Below are 21,692 nucleotides of genomic sequence, written 5' to 3'. Positions count from 1 at the left end.
CACGTAACGAAAAGTTTAAATTATCTTATTGGCTCACTTAAACTACGTTTTGATGACGTTGCAGACGGGGACGGCGAAAAATGCGTAATTCCTTTTTACCTCTGTCGCTATGACCCGTCTCTTCTTTCATGCCCCTCCGTCCCGGGGAAGGGGGTCAGGGACTTTGACGCGCGCCCAGATTACTACGTTCTCCATTCCTGCTTCTAAAATTATATCTATCCCTGATTGTAGATAGAAACATGGTTCCAGTTGATATATTCATTATTTTATACGCTCTTTCGAATGAAAAAGAAAAACCTCTAGCTCGGAGTATCCCTTTAAGCAATGTTCTATTAAATCACCCGGACAGCGCCGGGTAGCTATAAACTAGTGTTTAATATAAGCATTTATGTTTAAACCGTTTTATGAATCTAATTCAAATCCTAGATTCCCGACACAATCGCGATAGAGGCTGACAAACTTAGAAGTTTTAAATAAATTCCATAAATATGGGAAAATAATGAAATTGAAAGATTTAGAATTGAAGTAGACCATTACGACAAATGTGACTTACCCCTCGAGTTGCACACTCGAAACCCTATCTTGGCCGTCAAAGACTATGCCGAAAATATTCCTTCTACTCGCTTCCGGCGCGTAGCTGTTGCGGAAAAATTCCAACTAGATTGTCCTAGCCTTAAATATATCAAAACCGTAGCATCCAGCTATTCAAAGAATTAAACGCTTTCAATTTTAACTCTTTAACCGCCTGTGATTATATCGTAGACTTTGAAAAATTAGTTCAGTCATATCTTGTATACCGCCTGCATTCAGTTTCTAAAATAGGGGACTAACACTCGCTGTATATGAATTTTGCAATGATCACACTTTATTTTTATCAGATCGGGGGGGGTGGGAATTTACTTCCCCTATTCGTATTTTGAATTGTTACCTGGATTTGAATATCGTATTTTTATCAAATGGTTTTCAGGTTTTGAATCGCGCATTCGTATAATGAAATTTGATAGTTTAATATCACGAAATGATCCGGTTTATTTGGATTTAAAATTTTAGACGTAATTGAGATCTAAAATTTCAATCAAAAATAAATTTTAACACGTTTTGTCTTGAAATATTCCCATTTTTGAACAAAATATTATCATAATACTTTTTAAATCATTACGTCGATTGGATAACCGATTGAAGGTGGAATTCATAAACGTCGGACGCAACGCAATTTAGTACAGGCGAAGGCAGGTCGTCGTGTGCAAAAAAGCAGACGTTTGCTAATTTTCAATATTTGATATGCTCTTAGTTTTGAATAACAAATTTAAACTATAGCCTGATCTTGTTCTTCGATAAACGTAATGGAGGAACAATAAATCAACTACTAACAACTAATTTAAGACATCTCAAACCCCATATCTTGAATTCCTCCTTTCTGGTTATACCTCTATTCTAGGATAGGTTAATAAAATACCTTTTACTATAACAGTACCGAATTACATAAAACCCGCGTAACCCTTTTTTTCTTATTCAATCCTGAGAAATATTTTTAGCGCGGGGTCTTTTTTTCCCAGGCCGTAAATCGAGAAGTGTGTAATACTTTCTTTCGATATTCAGTGGGATTTTTAAGCCAAAGGGGTGGGGGCCCCCGCGGGATTGGGGAGGGGGGCGTTGGCCCCAACCCGACTGAAACGTTTTCTTTAAAAGCCTTTTGGAGAAGAACATGGGTGTAAAGGAGAGAAGAGAGGAGAGGCCAGCACGGCCGTGAAAAGTTTTTAATATCAAAATAGGAGAGAGACTTGGTTGGATTCTGATTCTCATATGTGCATGATCAAATATTAAGCTTAGCGGGTGGGAAGCTAACCCTCTTTCGAACGTAGTTACGCTAGATTATGGCGTAACTAACTGTAATCTTCGCCACTGACTACGATTGAAGCTTAACTCGGAAGAGGTTTTTTCTCACGACCCTGGATCGTAGCCTGCGACTATAGTATAGAGAGGGCCTCCTACTACCGAGGAGAGAGTTTGTAATGACAGAAAGGTCGTGATAAGAAAGATTCTTTAAGCTTAAACATCCCTCATCGCGTACAGGGTGATTCTTATAAGTCTGCCATAAATTAAACGATGCGTTCTTTTACGGCAAACCATACTACCAGAAGGGGATAATAGAAGATGGACATGAGTCCTCCCAGGCTCATCCTTTTTGTTTGCCCTCCCGCTCATCAAACTTCAGATGGGCATCGCACCATAAGGTGAATTCTATAATAGTTTGGCGCTAACTCCTTAGCAATCGATCCACAAACCTTGATTGTTTTGACGTCGGACAAAAATCCACGAGCGCGCCTTGGCAAATAGTTTAGAGCTAATAGAGTAATGACGAGGGAACTATTTATCTCGTATGTGATTCGCTTTAGTAACCTTGCTCCAAATGTTAATCTGATGTTGGGAAGAATGACGTTACACTTACCCTACTTTGTGGTACACTTTTCTCGAAGAGAAGTATTATATACTTCTGATTGGACCCATAAAATAAGAAAATCTGCAATCATGTGCATGGAGTAATTAGCTTTACTAGATAAAAGATCAATACCATTCTTGAATTGAAGATTATTGGTCGCTGATATGTCTTACTCCACTATTTTCTTGCTTTTAAGGCGCTAATGTTTTGGGGGCCCATATTTCCGTAACTAAATGTTGTAGACTTCGTGTTCCTTGCATTGCCGTCGAGTGAGAGAGAGGGGTAATCTTGTCAGTTTTCCCGGGCCCGTTCCTTCTAGGGGGCCTGTGCCATCTGTAGGGCTGTCTTGAAGGGGGCCCGCGATTACGTAAATTTCCCCGGGGCCTGCAAACTATCTCGGGGCCTGGTTCCCTGACACTTTCCACTTAGTTTGACCCTAAGAAGACACCCGTTTAATTTATGGCAGACTTATGAGAAACGGCTTGTATCTTCAAAATGTGGAAGCGTTCCGTTCCGTTTATGGAGTCTATATTCACCATAAAAAAAAGGAACCAGAAGCCTTTTAAATTTCTCTTCCTTTTAATCGGTGTTGGCCCATTTTTAAAAAGGGGAAAAATTTAAATTTCGTTAAAAGGATAAAGTCACCAGTGGAACCTTTTTTTAAAGGGTTACCGAACCCGCATGACGTTATATGGTGTCTGATTGTCACTCGCATACTGGAATGTACTGGAAGGGTGCCTTAGCTAGTCGAATACGATATGTTCTATGTTCTTTTACTGTCTTGGTTTCTGGATATACTTTATTTTTTGGTACAAGCAATCGATTCTGACTTATTACAAGTGACCTATCAAATCATTATGGTAATTAAGTGTCAATCAGACAATCAGCGCACTGACCTTAGTTTTTAGGTTTATAATATTTTTATCTGTTACGCTCTTTGATGCCGTTTGGGTTCTTCAATGTTTTAAACATCTGTCTGTCTATAATATTGTGGTTTTGTTGATTCACCTTAATAACCTTATGAAAACGATAGTAGTCTGCAGGTCATGTTAGTAATATTTTTGATTACAATAATAAGTTAATAACCCTATTGACTTCAAAAAATTGTCTTTGTCAACCCCGACGGGAACTTTTCCTAATCCTTTACTAAGTAATGCGAAATTGTGTGACAGATGGCAGCAATGTAGTCAAATCGCTTGAAACGTGCGGATTTTATATAGCATATATCAGAATATTTTTATTATTATTTGGTGCACCATTTTAAAATAGTGCTTCAAATTGAACCCCAAAAGGCATAAAGCTCATCTATTGTAGAGTATATTGAGAACCAGTGTACTAAAGCCGCGTTTACACGAAACACTTTGAAACCGTTTTAAACCGGTTTGGAATGTACAAAAAATAATATTACGCTGTTAAAACCAGAGATCTTTCACGAGGAATATGCAAATATTATTTTTCAAAAAGTGTTAGGCCTTTCCAAAACGGTTGAAAACGGTTCCAAAGTGTCTCGTGTAAACGCGGCTTTAATGTAAGTGAAATCGGTTGAAACGCTAGGAAGAAACGCATAAAGGTTTTGGTTAGATTTCTGACCGCCATTTTTCAAGATGGCGGCAGATTGGAAAAATCTTTCTTATTGAGTTTCTACTATACATAAAATCCTTATTTCCTGCCCTTGGAAACTCAGCTTTTCCTATTTGAAGCAGACAGCATAGGACTAAATATTCTCCAAACTTCACGGGATTGGCTGATTTTTCTTTATCCCTAAAGAGGTTTTTATTGGCCGGTAGGTGAGCGTGCTAAAATCGAAACCCATTGCTAAGCCTAAAAATTTTTAAAAAATTTAATTTTCATTGAAAAAAATGTTTCAAAAATCAGAAAAAATTGGAGACTTTATATTTAATTAAAACGAACCTCGAAAAAATAAAACACGGCACTTAAATTTTCAGCTGATAGTATCCCTTTAAGACTCTACTACTAAGGCAAATTTTCAACCTTCATGGTAAAGCGGTTTGGGCTTGGCTTTGATCATCTGTCAATCAGGACTTAAAACTTACTTTGTTATGACAACATTCCCCTCGATCTTTTCTATCTCGCACTAAATGTCACCCAGAAATTTTAATAAATTAAGTTAACTATTATTCGATAAACGTCAATCTGCAGTAGTTGGATTAAATATTATGTGATTCCAGCGTAATTCCCCGTAAATTTTTTTTTTGTTTGTTTCTGGCCTATTTTTTATGCAAATTTAAAGAAATAGGCTACGAATAGCTAATCCATCTAGAACTTTCCAGTATTTTCTGTAGGGGAGAATGTCGTTGGAGGGAAATTATGTTTTTGGATTGAGGGAAGTCCGGGAAGTTTTCTTGGCGGAGACTTTTTCTAAAAATTTATCCTCTCCTCTCCTCTCCTTCGAGAGAGAGGAGCTAGAGAGAGGCCCGCGTGCCAAATTGATAAGAGATGAAACCGACGGAGAAATATTTTAAAGAAATTGAAAACGGCTTGAAAAAGAAGCCGCCAACAAATATAAAATCATCATTACGGTAAAACGCTACACTACACTACGCGAGACTAAGAATCATACCTTTATGGTCTGAAATTTTAAAATTAGTGGGAATATTTAGAAACCCCTGAAACATTCGGGAAGGGTTAGGAGATGCGGTAAATCGGCACACATTTCACTCCCTGCTCTAAAAACGTAAATGGGGCAGAATCGATTGGTGTATACTCTTTTGTTCAGCCCATGTCCAAAATCACTAGTCGTCAGCATGGGATTGGGGAATCATGTAGCACCAGAAGTGAGATCTTACTTCTGGTAGCACCCATATTGTTAATGGGATACTCCGGGCTAGAATGGTTTCTTTTTTAATCGAAAGAGCGTGAAAAATAATGAATACATCAATTGGAACCATGATTCTATCTACAGTAATAAAGAAAATTAGAGTGCAATTAAGTTGGCGCGTAATGGACACTACACTTCAGGCTTTCCCCTACTCTGCGAATCCGTCAGGTAGTACTTGACTTCTTCACGTACGCTATACTCAAATACGTTACCACTAATTTATTTTAAACCAATAGTAAATAAAACCCACGTGTACTCTTTTCTAACGCGGGAAAAGCAAGAAATTGGTAAGCAGAGTGTTTCTGAAGAGTCTGTCAGAAATTATATGGGGTGTTCTTTGGGCAAGTTTGAGTCGAAAATGTTCTCTGACATTTTGCCTATAAGTAACACCGTTTGAAAGTTGTGTTCCCAATGTTTTACTGATGACCCCTTTAATAAATTAAGAAATTTAAAGGCTATACTAACTAAATTTAAGGGGTCGTCCGTAAAACACTCCAATCTTAATTTGAAAACAGTGACTCGGACGGCACAATGTCATAGAACATTTTTGACTCAAAATCGACCAAAGAACACCAACCATAATTTTTACAGACCTTCCAGATACACCCTGGGTTTCACTTTGCTTATTAGGTCGTCCCTCAATTCCGCTATGGGATGTAGGTTTGGATGAGACGAGGAGTAGCCGAGTATTATAGACCTACTCCTTCTTGATTCACTCTTGATGAGACTTAAATATTGTTGGTTTAACGGTTGACCGAGTTAACTATTTAAACTTTTATGTAGTATCTAACTTTCTATGGATAGTCAGGAATGCCCTATTGTTTTATACCTATTGTAAATAGCGTATCCGGGTCGAACAGACGTCTGTGAGCCTTTTATACTATCGAGGGATATAAGAGTAGTAGTAGTAGCCCTATCTGCCTGCCTTAAATCGTGGGAATAATTATAGCAGATAGCTAAGTCAGTCGCGCATCATCCTTTATTACGCGAAGGTGATTGGTCTCGCTCCGTCGGGGAAAATCCTTTTGGTACATTCTCCGATTAGGTTCGGCTTCCTCTCCAAGAAATGCTGAGAATAAACCCCCTTGCGCTCTAATATCATATAATACCAGACCGATGTTTTTTCTCAAATTTTTCCGATTTAAGCCGCTTTAACCCCATTTTCATTTTATATCAAATCGATTAACCCATAATGAAACTCCTAAAAAGAGGATAGATAGGGTAAATTGACTGGTGGATTACTTTCTTGTTTAATGACAGACGCACTCTACAGCTGGTTGATTAATCACAATTATTTTTATTGAATCTTTTATAATTATAAATGATCTTGTTTAGATTATTTAAATCGCTTTGTTAGATTGATTAAATCTCTTGGGTTAGATCGCGATTAAATCTCTTGGGTTAGATCGCGATTAAATCTCTTGGGTTAGATCGCGATTAAATCTCTTGGGTTAGATCGCGATTAAATCTCTTGGGTTAGATCGCGATTAAATCTCTTGGGTTAGATCGCGATTAAATCTCTTGGGTTAGATCGCGATTAAATCTCTTGGGTTAGATCGCGATTAAATCTCTTGGGTTAGATCGCGATTAAATCTCTTGGGTTAGATCGCGATTAAATCTCTTGGGTTAGATCGCGATTAAATCTCTTGGGTTAGATCGCGATTAAATCTCTTGGGTTAGATCGCGATTAAATCTCTTGGGTTAGATCGCGATTAAATCTCTTGGGTTAGATCGCGATTAAATCTCTTGGGTTAGATCGCGATTAAATCTCTTGGGTTAGATCGCGATTAAATCTCTTGGGTTAGATCGCGATTAAATCTCTTGGGTTAGATCGCGATTAAATCTCTTGGGTTAGATCGCGATTAAATCTCTTGGGTTAGATCGCGATTAAATCTCTTGGGTTAGATCGCGATTAAATCTTGATTATATCGTTTAAAACTCGTTGGGATCGTATAATGTTCCTTAGATTGAAAATTTGCCGACCCTCAACCCAATTGTATTTAGATCAATATTCGATTTAAGTACTTTGAATCAAACTTTGATCATATTAGTTAGAAACAGCTCCGGATGTTGATCAACCAATTTTGGTAAAGATAAAACAACCGCAAGCCTTTATATACCTACTTTCAAAGGACAACGGAAGGAACAGCACGGTATTTGGGTTACTGTTTACATTTCGCCATGCTTGTATACTCAAACTGAATACTAAACGTTCCTCTCTTCTGAGACATTTACGTAGGTGGCGCTAGAGTATCGCTCCAGAAGAATTCGTTTAATATCTTAGATGAAAAGTTAGGGTTCGAAAATTACCGTAATTTTGGAAAATGGTAAATTACGCCGTAATTTACCGCGTAAATTACCGTTCATGGTAATTTACGAAAATTAAAAAATTAAATTATATTGATCGTTTTTAAGCTAAATAATGAAAATATCACTTGAACACAGCTATTCTTTTTATAGCATAGTGTTTTACAATATTTAAACACCGAGTTTTGATGTTTGCTATTTCACGTTTTTAAAACAAAATTCTAGAGAAGGGCCGATATATCGGTTTAGTCAAATTTCGGTGCCGATATTGGTATCGGTATGGGCCCATCTCTAGAAAATTCTAACAACTACAGTTTTCCAGCTAAAGCGAACGAACTCGACAACAAGAATAGACGAGAAAATCAAATTTCATTTCCTTAATCAAATTTTTCCCACGCTTGCCGTTCAACCTTTTATGCCTTATATATCATGGGAAGAAATAAGTGTGTATGCACGGGTAGAGCAAAATATGGAGCTTTTAGACCATTTTCCAAGTGTTAGAAATGAAAATTCGGTGGTAAATTACCATCGTGGTAATTTACCAGCGTAAATTACCGTTTTCGTAATTTACCCGAGAAAATCGTAAATTACAGTTACCCTGGTAAATTACCGTGTAAATTACCATGGTAATTTACCGATTTAGAACCCTATGAAAAGTATATTCGAGGTTTCGAGTCCTTTGCCGACTCCAACACTATTAGAATAATAATATATGGGTATACTCTAAAATCCCGTCGGAACCAAAACGTGGCCAAAATTTCTCTTGTTTTTCACAGTGAGTCTTCTTAAGATATAAGAACTTTCGAGTTTCGTTTCGTCTTGTGAACAACCGGAACCCCTGAGATCTAATAGACTGTCTGCTTATTTTCTTGCAAAACTAGCGTCCCCAAGATATTTCGATCGAGTTGAATGATAAACTAGTTTAGTTCCGTTTCCCAACGGATACGGACCAAATTCTGTATAAATTCGATTTGTTCAAAAAATATATATATATATATATATATATATATTTTAAACAGATAGAACTTAAAAGTGAAACTCGAAAAAATTAAGATTATGTGATATTTATAGAAGCTAAGTGTGATGGCCTAACTCTAAAATTATCGATCTTATATACAGGGTGTTTCTGAAATTGAAAGTTCTGTCAAAAATTATGGGGGCGATTTGGAGGTGAAATTGATCTATGGCTTTTTAGTTTTACCCTAAGGGTCACCGTTTTCAATTTAAGATTGGACTGTGTCTTAATAAAAAGACACACATTATTCAGATATTTCATACGTGTGACCCCAAAGAGTGTTTAGCATCTACATAGTTCAGAAATTCATCCCAGTCCTTTTAAACACCAGGGGAACGCCAAGTATCTTAGCAAGTATCAGAAGTGTATTTTACTTCTCTTCGAGAGAAGTGTACCAACCACAAAGCGGGGTAATTGCAACACGCTTCTTCCCAACATCATTTTACATTTGGAGTGTACAAGGTTACTAAACCGAATCACATACGCGATAAATAGTTCCCTCATCATTACTCTATTAGCGCTTAACTATTTGGCAAGGCGCATGCCCTTGTGGATTTTTGTCCCACGTCAAGACAATCAAGGTTTGTGCAGGTTGATTGATGAGGATTTAGAACCAAACAGTTATAGAATTCACCCTAGCACGGTATATGCGATGCCCATTGGAAGTTTGATGAGCAGAAAAGCAAACAAAAAGGGTGAGCCTGGGAAGAATCATGTTACATAACTAAAGCATTAAGAGGATACAGAGTGTCATCCTTCTTCTATTATCCCCTTCTTCTAGTATATATATTAAGTAGGTTTTTAATACTTTACCCTGGTCAATCTGAAAGTTTATTGTTACGAAACACCAAGAGCAAAATAGATTTAAGGTGGAATTCATAAACGTCGGACGCAACGCAATTTAGTACAGGCAAAGGCAGGGCGTCGTGCGCAAAAGGCGGAAATTTGCGCACGATGCCCTGCCTTTGCCTGTACTAAATTGCGTTGCGTCCGACGTTTATGAATTCCACCTTTAGCCTATTTTTGACCACAGGGTGAACACTCTTCCTATATTTCCTACATTCTCCTATAATTTCAACTCGCTATGGTTTTTATAGCCAGCTACTCCAAATTGAAAACAAAGAACACGATATGTTACTTGTGACCATTTGAAGCACGTGGTCTCTAACTCGCACAGTGATACACTTTGAAAAGGAACGTCTCGAAGCGTGACTAAATTGGACACTCTTCTCTCATACCGAGAACAAAGACACTCGTTAATAAAAGAGTCAAATTTGTTGTGGATTGGTGAAGGGGAGAGCGAAGTTTGTCCCGTGCCATATTTGAGAGAAGAAACATTGGGTGACGAGACGTCATATTATAAAACAAAGGGGGATAACTCCGTCATGCAAATGAACAGACGAAGACGCGCGACAATTTGCCGAAAGAGTGCCATCGTGGTACCATCGTGGTCACCCCCGCAGAAAACAATAAAGAATCGCTTACAAGAGCATGAAAGAGAAAGAAAGAGATGCTCCCATTAAGAAGCGCCAACCGGAAGTCCGACAACCATTATTTACCCCCGCGATGACATCAGAGTACGTTACAAAACATATTGTTTAGGGAAAAAGTGGACGCGTCTTTTGGATTGGTCGCCTTAAAGGAGAATCGTCATCGTACTCGGGTTTAAAGGGATTCCAAAGTTGGAACTTTCATCAAAATCACGGAACTTCTAATTTCGAGTTATCTACAAGTCTAATTCCTGACTAACTGACTGATAATCAACACCTAGTCCAAACGGCTTTACCTAGAAGGATGAAATTTTGCAGGGATGTTAACCTTAAGTAGTAGGCACGAACCAAGAAAGATTTTTCCAATCCGCCGCCATCTTGAAAAATGGCGACCAAAAATATAAAAACTTTCTTTATGGAATAGCGTCCTTTCATTTCAGCAGATTTCACTGATATTTAGTATATTGGTTCTGTATATCCTATAGACTGGATTAATAGCTTTTGGTGTTCGATTTGCCACCTTCTTTTGAAATGGTGGCCCGAGAAAATATTAAAAATGTCCCGACGGGCTGACGGGCAACGCCTGGTGCCTTTGCTGCTAGTTTTGCTATATGAAGGGAAGGGCTCAGCCTTCCACCACAGTCGGGAAGTGTAGAGATGGTTAGCGCCTTTTCTTTAGCCATAGCTCACTCGATCATGCCCAATTGACGAGCGATCGAGTAAGCCACGCTTTAGCAGACGATATGTGAAACGTTTGAGCATTCTTATCGGTATTTGTTATTTTGGATTCGGCTATTTTAGTATTTGGAAGTCTTGGTTCGAAAATCACCATATACGCGACTCGTTTTAAGTCGACTGATCTCACGTCGGAACAGGAAAATAAACGTACCGACGGGAACGTAAGATTTAACTCTAATATGAATGAGCCATGACTTAAGCCTGTTGAACATACTGGAGTTGCCGCCCCTGTCTTGGTGTTTCATCCATACACAGTGGAGAAGGAGAGCCAAAAATTATCTGTGTCCCTTCTTTTACTGAAATACATTTCAAAATCTTCCATGACGCTTCTCCTTTAAGGAAGTAGTGTGGTTCGGGAGATATGAGAAATGGATATTATTATTTTTAAAAGATGTCTAAGTAACATAGCTGCTCTCTCCCGGCGGTGAAATGAGTCGAAAAGATTCAGAATGAGCCAGGACATAGTCAGTCCTCTCCTGGTTTAGTTTTTAACGTTTCGCTTGACGCGCTAAAAACAGTATACGCGAATCCACAAGAATATATTCAATTATAACTGGAATCTGTATCAGCGCTGTAACCGCGCTGTTTTCAAATTGATTTTAAGAACCTTTCAAATTAAAGGTATAGTATATAGCATAAATTATCATTATTACTTCTTGTATTTAACCTTTTTTTATTATTATTGAAAAACGCCAATTTCATGTATGTATTAATCTCGTGTTTTATAACAAGGATATCTATAACAAAAATTACGGTTTGAATAATCTTTCGCGACATTCCGAAGAAAACTACAGTATGACGTCACCTCTTTAATTGCTTAAATAGTTGACAGCATTGCACGCTCTATGAAGCCTTGGTATAGAAACTATAGGCGCGTCTTGATCAAAAATTAAGATTTTGCGTCAAAGTAGCAGCCATAAGCCGAAGCAAAAAATCTGTTTTCAAACCAGCTTCAAATGCAGCTTAAATTTGTTTTCTCAAAAATTTCAGACTTTGAAGTTTAAACCTTCGAGAAGAAGATATCTAAATGAGTTTGATATTTGCTTCTCATTTTCTTTAAGCTTTTGCCTCTCAAAGTAAAACCAATTGAGTTACGTCATCTTTATTCATTTGGAGCTTGTTTGCAAGCGATCCGAGTTTGTTTTTATTTGTATTTATTTATTTAATTTTATTTATTCATTGAAGATTTTTTGTCAAAAGCTCGAGATAAAAGCACAGCCAAAAAGTTGATTGAAAACGGCCCTTAACGCTTCTGTTATTAACTGGGATTTTTAATTGAGTTCAAGTTTAGTTGAATCCAATTAAGTTTCATCAAGTTGCAATCAAATTGTGATGGATCAAATATTGTTTAATTCCCAGTTGATGAAATTAATACGACCAAACCAAAATGAGATTGAAGTTTGATGATATTTGATCTCAGTTTTATGATCAAATTTTGAACATTGGATGAACTTATTTTCGAAGGGTCTGAGAATGTGTTACTTCTATTTTAATTAAAGGGACGGTGTAAAGGAAAAATGAAATTATTTTTCTTTTAGCCCTTCTGGACATTTGATGACTTTTCAGGCCGACATTTTTGAAGATGATTGCAAGTCGAAACCCAAAAGTCATAATACCAGACTATAGGATGTAAGAAACCATTGCACTTAATATTACTGAAATCGGTTGAAAAGCGCGAACGCTATTCCATATCGAAGGCTTATTTACCATTGTGGCCGCCATTTTTCAAGATGGCCGCGGATTGGAAAAATCTTTCTTAGCGCGTGCCTAAGTTACGTCCCTTCAAAATTTCAGTCTTCTAGGTAAAGCGATTTGGACGGGACGTTTTTCATGAGGGTCATTCCCACTTTATACTTAATTATCCACGCTTTTCAATTTAGCTTAATAATCGTAGATTTTTCGATTTATGAAAGCCTGAGAACGTTCAAAGATTGGCTGTAGTGCGGCGATCTCGAGTTTTTTCTCGTACCTAATTTATTTAAGATTCTAATTCGAAACGAGGTATTTAAAATATTAAAACACGAATCCACAACTCTTTCAAAATTATTTTTGTTTCGTATTACTTTTCATTATAAGGACGATTGTTTGTTTGATTTCAGACAGTGTTGAATTTCCCTTTCAGTTTAATGAATTCTTCGTAAAAACCAGAATCTGAGAATGTTCAAAAATAGAAATTTAACGTTTTTTAATGCGGATTTGGGGTGGTTGGGCTGGGCTTTGATTACCAGTAAAAAATTCATTTATGCAGATGTTAATGTTGAAAGAGGTGACGCGTCACCGCGTCAAGCACCGATACCAAAGGTATATTGTGCACCCCGAGCAGCGAACCAGATACAGATACTGGTTCGCTATGTCTATGACGGTATTTAAGGCTTTTAGGATTAAACATGCCTCCATCTTTTAAAACGGCGGCCGAAACAGTAGAAAAGAAAGATATAATGACGGAAACGCCGGCCCTTTTGCTGTTAATATAATAAGAAGTGTATAATACTTCTCTTTTGAGAGAAGTGTACCACAAAGCCAGGGTAATTGTAACATGATTCTTCCCAACATCATTTTACATTTGGAGCAAGATTACTAAACCGAATCACATGTTACGCGATAAATAGTTCTCTCTTCATACTCTATTAGCGCTTAACTATTTGCCAAGGCGCATGTGCTTGTGGATTTTTGTCTCACGTCAAGACAATGAAGGTTTGTGGGTTGATTTCTGAGGATTTTGTACCAAACAATTATGGAACGGTGCGATGTCCATCTGAAGTTTGATGAGCAGGAGAGCAAACAAAAAGGGAAGTGAGCTTGGGAAGAATCATGGTACGTAACTAAAGCATTAAGAGGATACAGAGTGTCATCCTTCTTCTATTATCCCCTTGTGGTATAATTTATCAATAAAATCAGAATTTTCACTTTAAAAAAAAATATTTTTTCGATTTACTTATAAAAAAAATCACTCGATTTTTCCTTTTCACCCTCTCTTTAAGGTCTCTCCGAATTACTGTCTTTAACCCTGTAAAGACGATATGACGCCATACAGTATCATTAGTCGAATATTCGCGGGAGAGTTGAATTAGGTCTCGAATATGAGAGCGGAGGATTTGGCTGTGGTTTTATATACTGTAGAGTATGGAGCGTAGTTTCGGTTTTTGGCGAGCAATGTGGTGCTATCGGGTTTCATAACGTCATCTGGTTGAGTACATTCCGCCCACTATACGAGACACGAGCGCGTTAAGGCAGGGGTGTCCCTCCTTTAAATATATGCCATTTCATTTCGTGGATGTAAGCCTACAAGGCGTTGTTAACACTAGACTCGGGTCATGGGCTTTAGTCGAGACACTAGCATTGATATTAAACTCAATCGAGGTCAATAGTCAGCGATTTGTTATCCGCAGATATAAATAAAACTTCAAACTTGAATTATTGTTTGAGACTTTGAGTTGGTTAAATTTTCTTCTCAATATTAAGGCCCATTCAGTACAGTAAAATCTTTCGTTTCCGTCTCGCCGGTACCAGTCTGGAAAATACCACACTTCCTCTGGTCCAAAATCAGTTTATTAAGTGCTTGGACTCGTTTTTAAATTCAAGAAGTAGGGGTTACTGGTCCTTGGAACTAGTTCATTACTTGCAAACCTATAGGAAAACTATGGGGAGACCAGTTTATTTTTTTTTGTATACTAGAAAGTCACTGGTCCCATGGACTAGTTTAAAAAAATAGTTGCATGGATAATGTCCGTAGCACGTGACTAGGGGAAGGTTTTAGAAGTGTTTTGATTGAGTAATTCACAAGCAAGGTGGGACAAAGAAGTTATATCTAGTTTATTAGGGAGAATGTGTAAATTCGCCTCATTTCCAGCTTTATCTCCAGTCCAAACGTAGGTCCGGAGTTAAACCCCGTCTTTAAATTTCAACCAGCATCTGTTTGGTTCTTGAAAACTCACGTCAGCGCCGACGAAAATTACGTGTTTTCCGACTGAGGAGAGGCGAAATAGCCCGGCCTCCTTTTACGCCCCCCCCCCTTGTATTTTTAAAGGGGGACTGGGACTATGGCGCGCGAATACTTAGGCATCTTATACCTTCTCCCTAATAAACTAGATATCGCTTCTTGGCGGGACAGAGGTTAACCCCTAGCCATTAAGCCTGTAAAGAACGTCCTATTCTAGGCCGGTAACATTTTAGCTTTATGAATAAACTCTAATTAGGCATCTTTTTATTGAAATTGAAAGTTGTAAAAGATTGTTTCTTATAAAATGAACACTGAACATCATGCAGATATTTCTTACGGATGTGTTTCATAGACTATTTAATGTTTAGTGTCTGCTTAGACATGAAACTATTCTTAGGTTCCACTCCCTTAGAACACCGAGCAGAGCCGGACAGCTTTGCTAGTATTTGAATCTTGTAAATAAATGTAAATCCCATTTTGGGTCCGTTAACTCCGAGGGGCTAACCAGTAACAATTTGCCTGTACACTAATTACGTAATTATTGAGTACAACATGAGTACAAATGATTACACTGAGTTTGGAATGATTATGATGAGTATGAAATGATTACGGTATGATTACTATGAGTACGAAATGATTGCGGTGCATGATTACTATGAGTACGAAATGATTACGGTGCATGATTACTATGAGTACAAAATGATTACGGTACATGATTACAATGAGTACGAAATGATTACGGTACATGATTACTATGAGTACGAAATTATTACGGTACATGATTACTATGAGTACGAAATGATTACGGTATAATTAATGAGTACGGTGACGATTGTGTCGTGAAGAACTGTAGACATGAAGAGAAATGGAGATTACGCTTGAGTACTGGTGAAGTCAAGTGATTACACAATGATTACGGATGATTTCATGTGATTACATAATGATCACACATGATTAAGCGTAATTACATATGATAACAGGATTAAAAAGGATTATAGACTGGTTACGTAACCACACCGATTAGGGCAAGTGGTTAGCCCCTTGGTTAATTCACGCGGTCAGGATTATAGGACTACTCTGGGGATTTCTCCCTGGACTCCCTCATGAGCATATACACTCTGGAAGAGAGGCTCGTCACGTGACAGGGACGCTTTTTGGCGGTTAAGGAAGAAGGATTTCGTGGCTGGGGCTTATTTATTCAGACTTGGTATTTGGGGCCGAATTTGGGAAAATATTTTAAAGAAACACTTGAACAGTGTGACATCAAGGCGACCGGTTTCGACGCTACTTAATCAAAGTCGAAGGCTTTATCCCTCCTCCTCTTACATCACCACCAAAATTGTCAGAGTCACCATATGTATACATATTTTAAAAATATTTTAATTGGATCGCTTGACTAGGCCTATATGGGGAAAAAAGGAATTGATTTTGACTTGTATTATCTTTAAGGACAACTCTTACGAAGAATCGTGTTTTGAGACAAATGTTGTGTTGTGAAATTTGAAAACTATATCACGACTAGACTTGTGAAATTGCTGTATTTTTTAGAAACGGTAATTTACGTGGGAATTTATTTTTTCACGTGTCTATTAAACCACGTTGAATTGTGAGCACTTTATACACCTAGTTTGAGGGCTAATAAACAGCGCGAACTAATTGGAAATTGAGGAAAACTGGACTCCGAAGTGAAATAGTCAAATTTTTCTAGTATCTGGCAGTCTAGTTCATTTAGTTTTAATCAAGTTTCGACTCTGAGCGGCAATATTACGGTATGGTATAATCGGTAATTTACGCCAGTACTTGGTAAATTACCGGTAATCTACATCGGTATTTGGTAATTTACGGCAGCATTTGGTAAAACGTGTATATAGGCCTATAGTCTATTAAAACCACGTGGAATTTTGAGCACTTTATACCTAGTTTAGCTGCACTTTAAACCGTGCGAACTAATGGGCAATTGAGGGAAAAGTGGACTTTCAAGTAAAATAGGCAAATTTTTATAGTCTCCGAGTACACTTAGTTTTACTAAAAAATAGATTTTTTTTTACTCTGAGCGCCAAAATTTGTAAACTGTTTGGTAATTTACAGCTGTAATTTATCTCGGTAACTAATCTTAAATTGCCATTGTATAATTACGGTATGGTATAATTCTGTAATTTAGGGCTGTATTTGGTATAAATTACCGGCGAGTTACGGACGGTAAATTACCAACTCGCATAGATCTCTAGCCACGTGACGAAAATCTAGGAAAGCTTCCATTGTCAGAAATCTTTTTTTTTTTTCTTTCGTTGGTGAGGCCAAACTCGTTGTAACGACCGATACTTGACGTTGCACAAAGAATTTGACACGAATCTTTTGTATAATCTTATTTTAATTTGGAAATATATGCTTATATTTCGTAAGACCGTCCCTTTAAAGTGAAATACACATTTCGTACATAAGAGAGAAAGTAGACTTCCTATGAACGAAGATATTTTTTCAAACTTGGCCTCATTTGACGCCCGATTTATTTTTACTAAGCGTGGTTGTTGAGAGGATGATGTCCCTCATTGCGGACTTGGCCGATTATTGAAAGAGAAAAGCGGAGCAAAATATCCCGAAATTGGGTCATTGCAAGGTCTAAGGTCAAGCTATTGAAATGTCTTTAATGTTGTTGAATAGTCTTTTCCATTGACACGTGCGTGTCTGCCACCACGGAGTAATATTTAAGGTGGCAATATTTCAAAACATAACTCACAAAAAATTCTCTGTCCAGTATTACATTGTATACTTATACTTACGATTAGAGATGTGAAATTTCCGTTATTGTTAAAACGGTAAATTAGGGATAGATTACATTTAAATTACAGATAGATTACTCGTAAATTATAGATATGTTACTCGTAAATTACAGATAGATTATCGGTGAATTACCGATAGATTATCGGTGAATTACCGATAGATTACCGACAGATTACTGATAGGTTACCGATAGGTTACCGATTAAATTTTTTGGAAAAAATAATATGTATGGTAATTAATTTATTCATTTGTATATAATCTCTTAGACCACGTTGAATTGTGTGCTCTTTATACCTATTTTAGCCGCTTTAAACAGCGCTAACTCATGGGAAACTGTTTGGTTAGTTACCGGTAAATTGCCATTGTAAAATTTTGGTATGATAGAAATTGGTAATTTACGGTGATATTTTTGTAAATTACCAGTAAGTCATGTCAACCCAAATGAGCTTGATCATTAATTTGAAAATATTTTACTGGGACTGTAGACTTTGTAATTAATTATCTGACCGTGATTTCTTGTTTTTGTGTTCTTTCAGGCTGACGAAGTTGGAGAAGAAGCGATCGTCATGGAAGACTATTTGAAAGCCACAACACCCGAAACGGGTTTCAAAGGTAACAAAAATAACTATTATTCATTTTATGATATCAAACTGCGGTTAAGGGTCTGTGATAATGAATGTCAGATAATGAAGTTGCAGCGTAAACGCGATGGAAGCGGCATAAAATCCTCAAATTTGTTCACTAGTGCCAGGATCTACTACCAATGCTAGAGCTCTTTACTTCTAGTCTCATCTTACTTCTGGTAGTTGTTATAACGCTCACAGTTGAAAGTACTTGTTAGCGCGTTTAAGTATCCTTTCAACTCATTTAAGTGAATATCTAAACCCCTGGAGATAGGATGAAGGATGGAGATGATTTTCTTCAAAATTTCTTCCTTCATTTGTTTCGCGTTCATGCAGGTGCGCTTCTCATAAACACTTAATAAGTTCCCCACGTGGGTAATTACTAAGATTGCTAAAATTTAGAAAGGTTGCGATGCGACTTCAACGTCTTAATTAAATCTAATTCATTCCACATCTTATTTAATGAACATAATAAATTGTCAAGAGGCCTCATTAAGACGTTGGTTAAAGGGAGACTAAAGCGTTCACACAAATAGATTTTATCGATAAAATAGACTCAAAACGTTAAGTCACTTTCCCAAACGAACCAGTTAAAGGCCGACTTCCAGCGAAAAGGGTTCTAGTGAACTGAAAACCGAGTATCGAGACTAACAGTATGAAGCGATTTTCGAAGCCCCGCTGGGTCAAAAGTTGGAAGGGTTCTCGCTAACTAAAATCCGTGCTATATGTGGTTGTAGTGAACTGAAGGTGAACAATAGAAGTTCTTTTAAATTTATTTCCTTTCGAATTTTTGCTTTTCCCTGAAGGAAATTCTCTATTGTGTATCTTCAGTTCGCTAGAACCATATTGCACGGCTTTCAGTTAGCTAGAACCCTTCCATCTTTTACCCTAGCGGGGATTGGAAAATCGGCACGGTCGCTCCATTTTCAGTTCGCTAGAACTCTTTTCGATGGAAGTCGGCCTTTAAATATCAACGGAAATGCTTTTGCTCAGTTCTTTTGAACCTAATTTACTCTTCCGAAGCGAATTTGTTTAAACCCTTCACGCTCTTTTTGCTAGAAGCATTTATTACAATATTTGAAATACGGGTGTCTTTGCTAGAGTTTAAGGCATTAACTTGGGGGGTTCATAAAAATACACGCCGTCAGAAGTCTCCTTAAAAATTCAAGAATATCTAACTTGTAAGAAATATTACAACGTCACGCGTTCAACTTCAAAAGTTTGATTGAAAATTGCCTACTTCCCAACATTTATAAGAGCAAAACGGCGCTGTAAAATCATTTCCTAGCATATAATATTGAAATACGGGGTGTTTCACTACGCCATCGAATCATGCCAAACCCTGTATAAACTGATAACAATTCCTCCATCTTTTAAATACATAATTTCCCAGGGGTTTGCACATGTCAGGGAAACCTGAAAACGTCAGGGAATTTCTATATTTAGCCAAAAAGGTTATTGAAAAGTTCGGGAATTTTTAGAATTTCAACGAAATAAGGGTATTTGATTGAAGTTGATAAAATATCCGCGGTTCAAACATTCAGCTGGGTGACGTTTTAAACGCCATTTTAGCGAGATCACGTTTGACCAGACGCCCCAAATATTCATAAATTTACCCCTTATATTTGCAACAATAACAATTGGGCATTTAAACGTCAAGGAAAATCGTAGAAAAAGGTCAGTGAAAATTTGGGGAATGGTCAGGTAAAACTTGGAAAAGGCTCGGGGAAAACTTGGAAAAATGCTCGGGGAAAACTTTGGAAAATGCTCGGGGAAAACTGGGGAAAATGCTCGGGGAAAACTTGGGAAAATTCTCGGGGGAAAACTTGGGAAAATTCTCGGGGAAAACTTGGGAAAATGCTCGGGGAAAACTTGGGAAAATGCTCGAGGAAAACTTGGGAAAATGCTCGAGGAAATCTTGGGAAAATGCTCGGGGAAAACTTGGGAAAATGCTCGGGGAAAACTTGGGAAAATGCTCGGGGAAAACTTGGGAAAATGCTCGGGGAAAACTTGGTAAAAGCTCAGGGAATTTGAACCTCAAAAGGTTTCTTGGTAATCCTGATTCCTGATAATTCATAATTACCCTATAAAGTATTAAACAACAAATGTGGAATTTCCACAGATACTGTTCTACGGTGAAGAGTAACACCCTGTGTAATTTAGTTTGACCCCCATTTTCGTCAACGTATCTTGTCCCCAAATGAACGTGAGAGAGAAGGGTCGCTATTACTTCTTTAACGCTGTAAGGTGACAATGACTGGTTATCGAGATATAGCATTATTCTTATTTTTTCCTTTGGCGTTAATGTAGTCAAAGCGAAAGAGGTGCCATTACTTTGAAATGAAGTTTAAGGACAGGACAAGTTTGTCGGGGTGTGTGGGGAGGAGGGGGTTGACTTGTCCCCTTAGTCGTCATACGTCTTTATCACTGCCTCGCGTCGCGTCACGCGCTAAAATACGAGCTCGGGGAATAACGGGACGATGGACAATATCACCTGACAGTACGCTCTATTCCCATTAATATTAGTCGGTCGATAGAGATAACACTGACAACTACAATTGTCTACAACCATTGATGGACAGTATCAGTTGGCAATGCGATCCATTACTATCAATATTAGTCGGATAGTACGGGTAACCACTGTCAACTACGGTCGTCTACAACCAACCATACTTTTTTAAGACGGAGCAAAAAAATCTTTCCTGGCACTTTTTTCACTACTAGAGGTTGAAAATGATTTATCTTTGGAATTGAGAATGGCTCTATATACGGATGTATCAAGACGCAGCAGCAAAAGAGATGACTCGGTCCTTTGTAGATTGGTTTTGGTCGAAATATAATCGGCTATAAATTCTAGGTATCCCCTTGAATGATAGCTTCCTTATCCTATTAAACAAAATTTTAACCAAATTTCGAAATGTTTAGTTAATTTTCACAATCCGTAATTACTAATTGGTGCCGAAAGAACTATCCAAGCCTAAATCTTACATATATACAGGCTGTATCTGAAATTAAGTGGGATGACAGGAAAACTGCTTCTGAAATCGTAAAACTGGTGGAAGTTAGGGGTAATAAATACTCATACGGGACTAGAAAACTGTGCGAAATTTCATTTTTCCAGTACGAGTATGAAAATTATTCTACACTCCTGCACCTCTTATAGGATACTTTTCAAAATTCCTTTTAGTACCCGAGCTTTATACTAAACTTCAATACCGTCCTCGTAAAAAAGATTTTTGAACTATCAAAACTTTTACCAGTCCCTTTTACGATTGAATTATCCATGAAATCACGTGCACTGTCTATTCGTGTGCATCCCACGGCCCCACTAAATAACGAACTAAATAACTGGGTATCAGCGCACAACTACGTTAGTTATTACAAAACCACACGGAGTAAAAAGTGTCCGGTAAACTGCACCTGTTTCTCTAATTCTGAACACTAACAACGAGATATACTAAAAATGTAATGGTAATTATAAATTAGAAGACAGCTTGCTTGAATGGCAGGGCTCCCACC

General features: G+C 37.6%; 1 protein-coding gene across 2 annotated transcripts in view; it reads left to right on the top strand.

The window, feature by feature from the left end:
* Positions 1 to 21,692, top strand: part of LOC149710215 (ubiquitin carboxyl-terminal hydrolase 48-like) — an 80,198-nt gene that overhangs the window by 46,374 nt on the left and 12,132 nt on the right. For both annotated transcript variants that reach the window (XM_089860420.1, XM_089860417.1), the window contains exon 17: positions 18,087 to 18,162. In XM_089860420.1, coding sequence (XP_089716546.1) covers positions 18,087 to 18,162 — 76 coding nt within the window. The remainder of the gene's footprint in view (positions 1 to 18,086; positions 18,163 to 21,692) is intronic.

This window comes from Phalangium opilio, unplaced genomic scaffold (genome assembly GCF_054372755.1).
Source record: "Phalangium opilio isolate 3A_F unplaced genomic scaffold, DU_Popi_V2 ptg000011l_1, whole genome shotgun sequence".
In the NCBI taxonomy this organism is placed as follows: domain Eukaryota; kingdom Metazoa; phylum Arthropoda; class Arachnida; order Opiliones; family Phalangiidae; genus Phalangium; species Phalangium opilio.
Note: the sequence above shows the minus strand (reverse complement) of the source record. Positions and strands in the feature narration are given on the sequence as shown.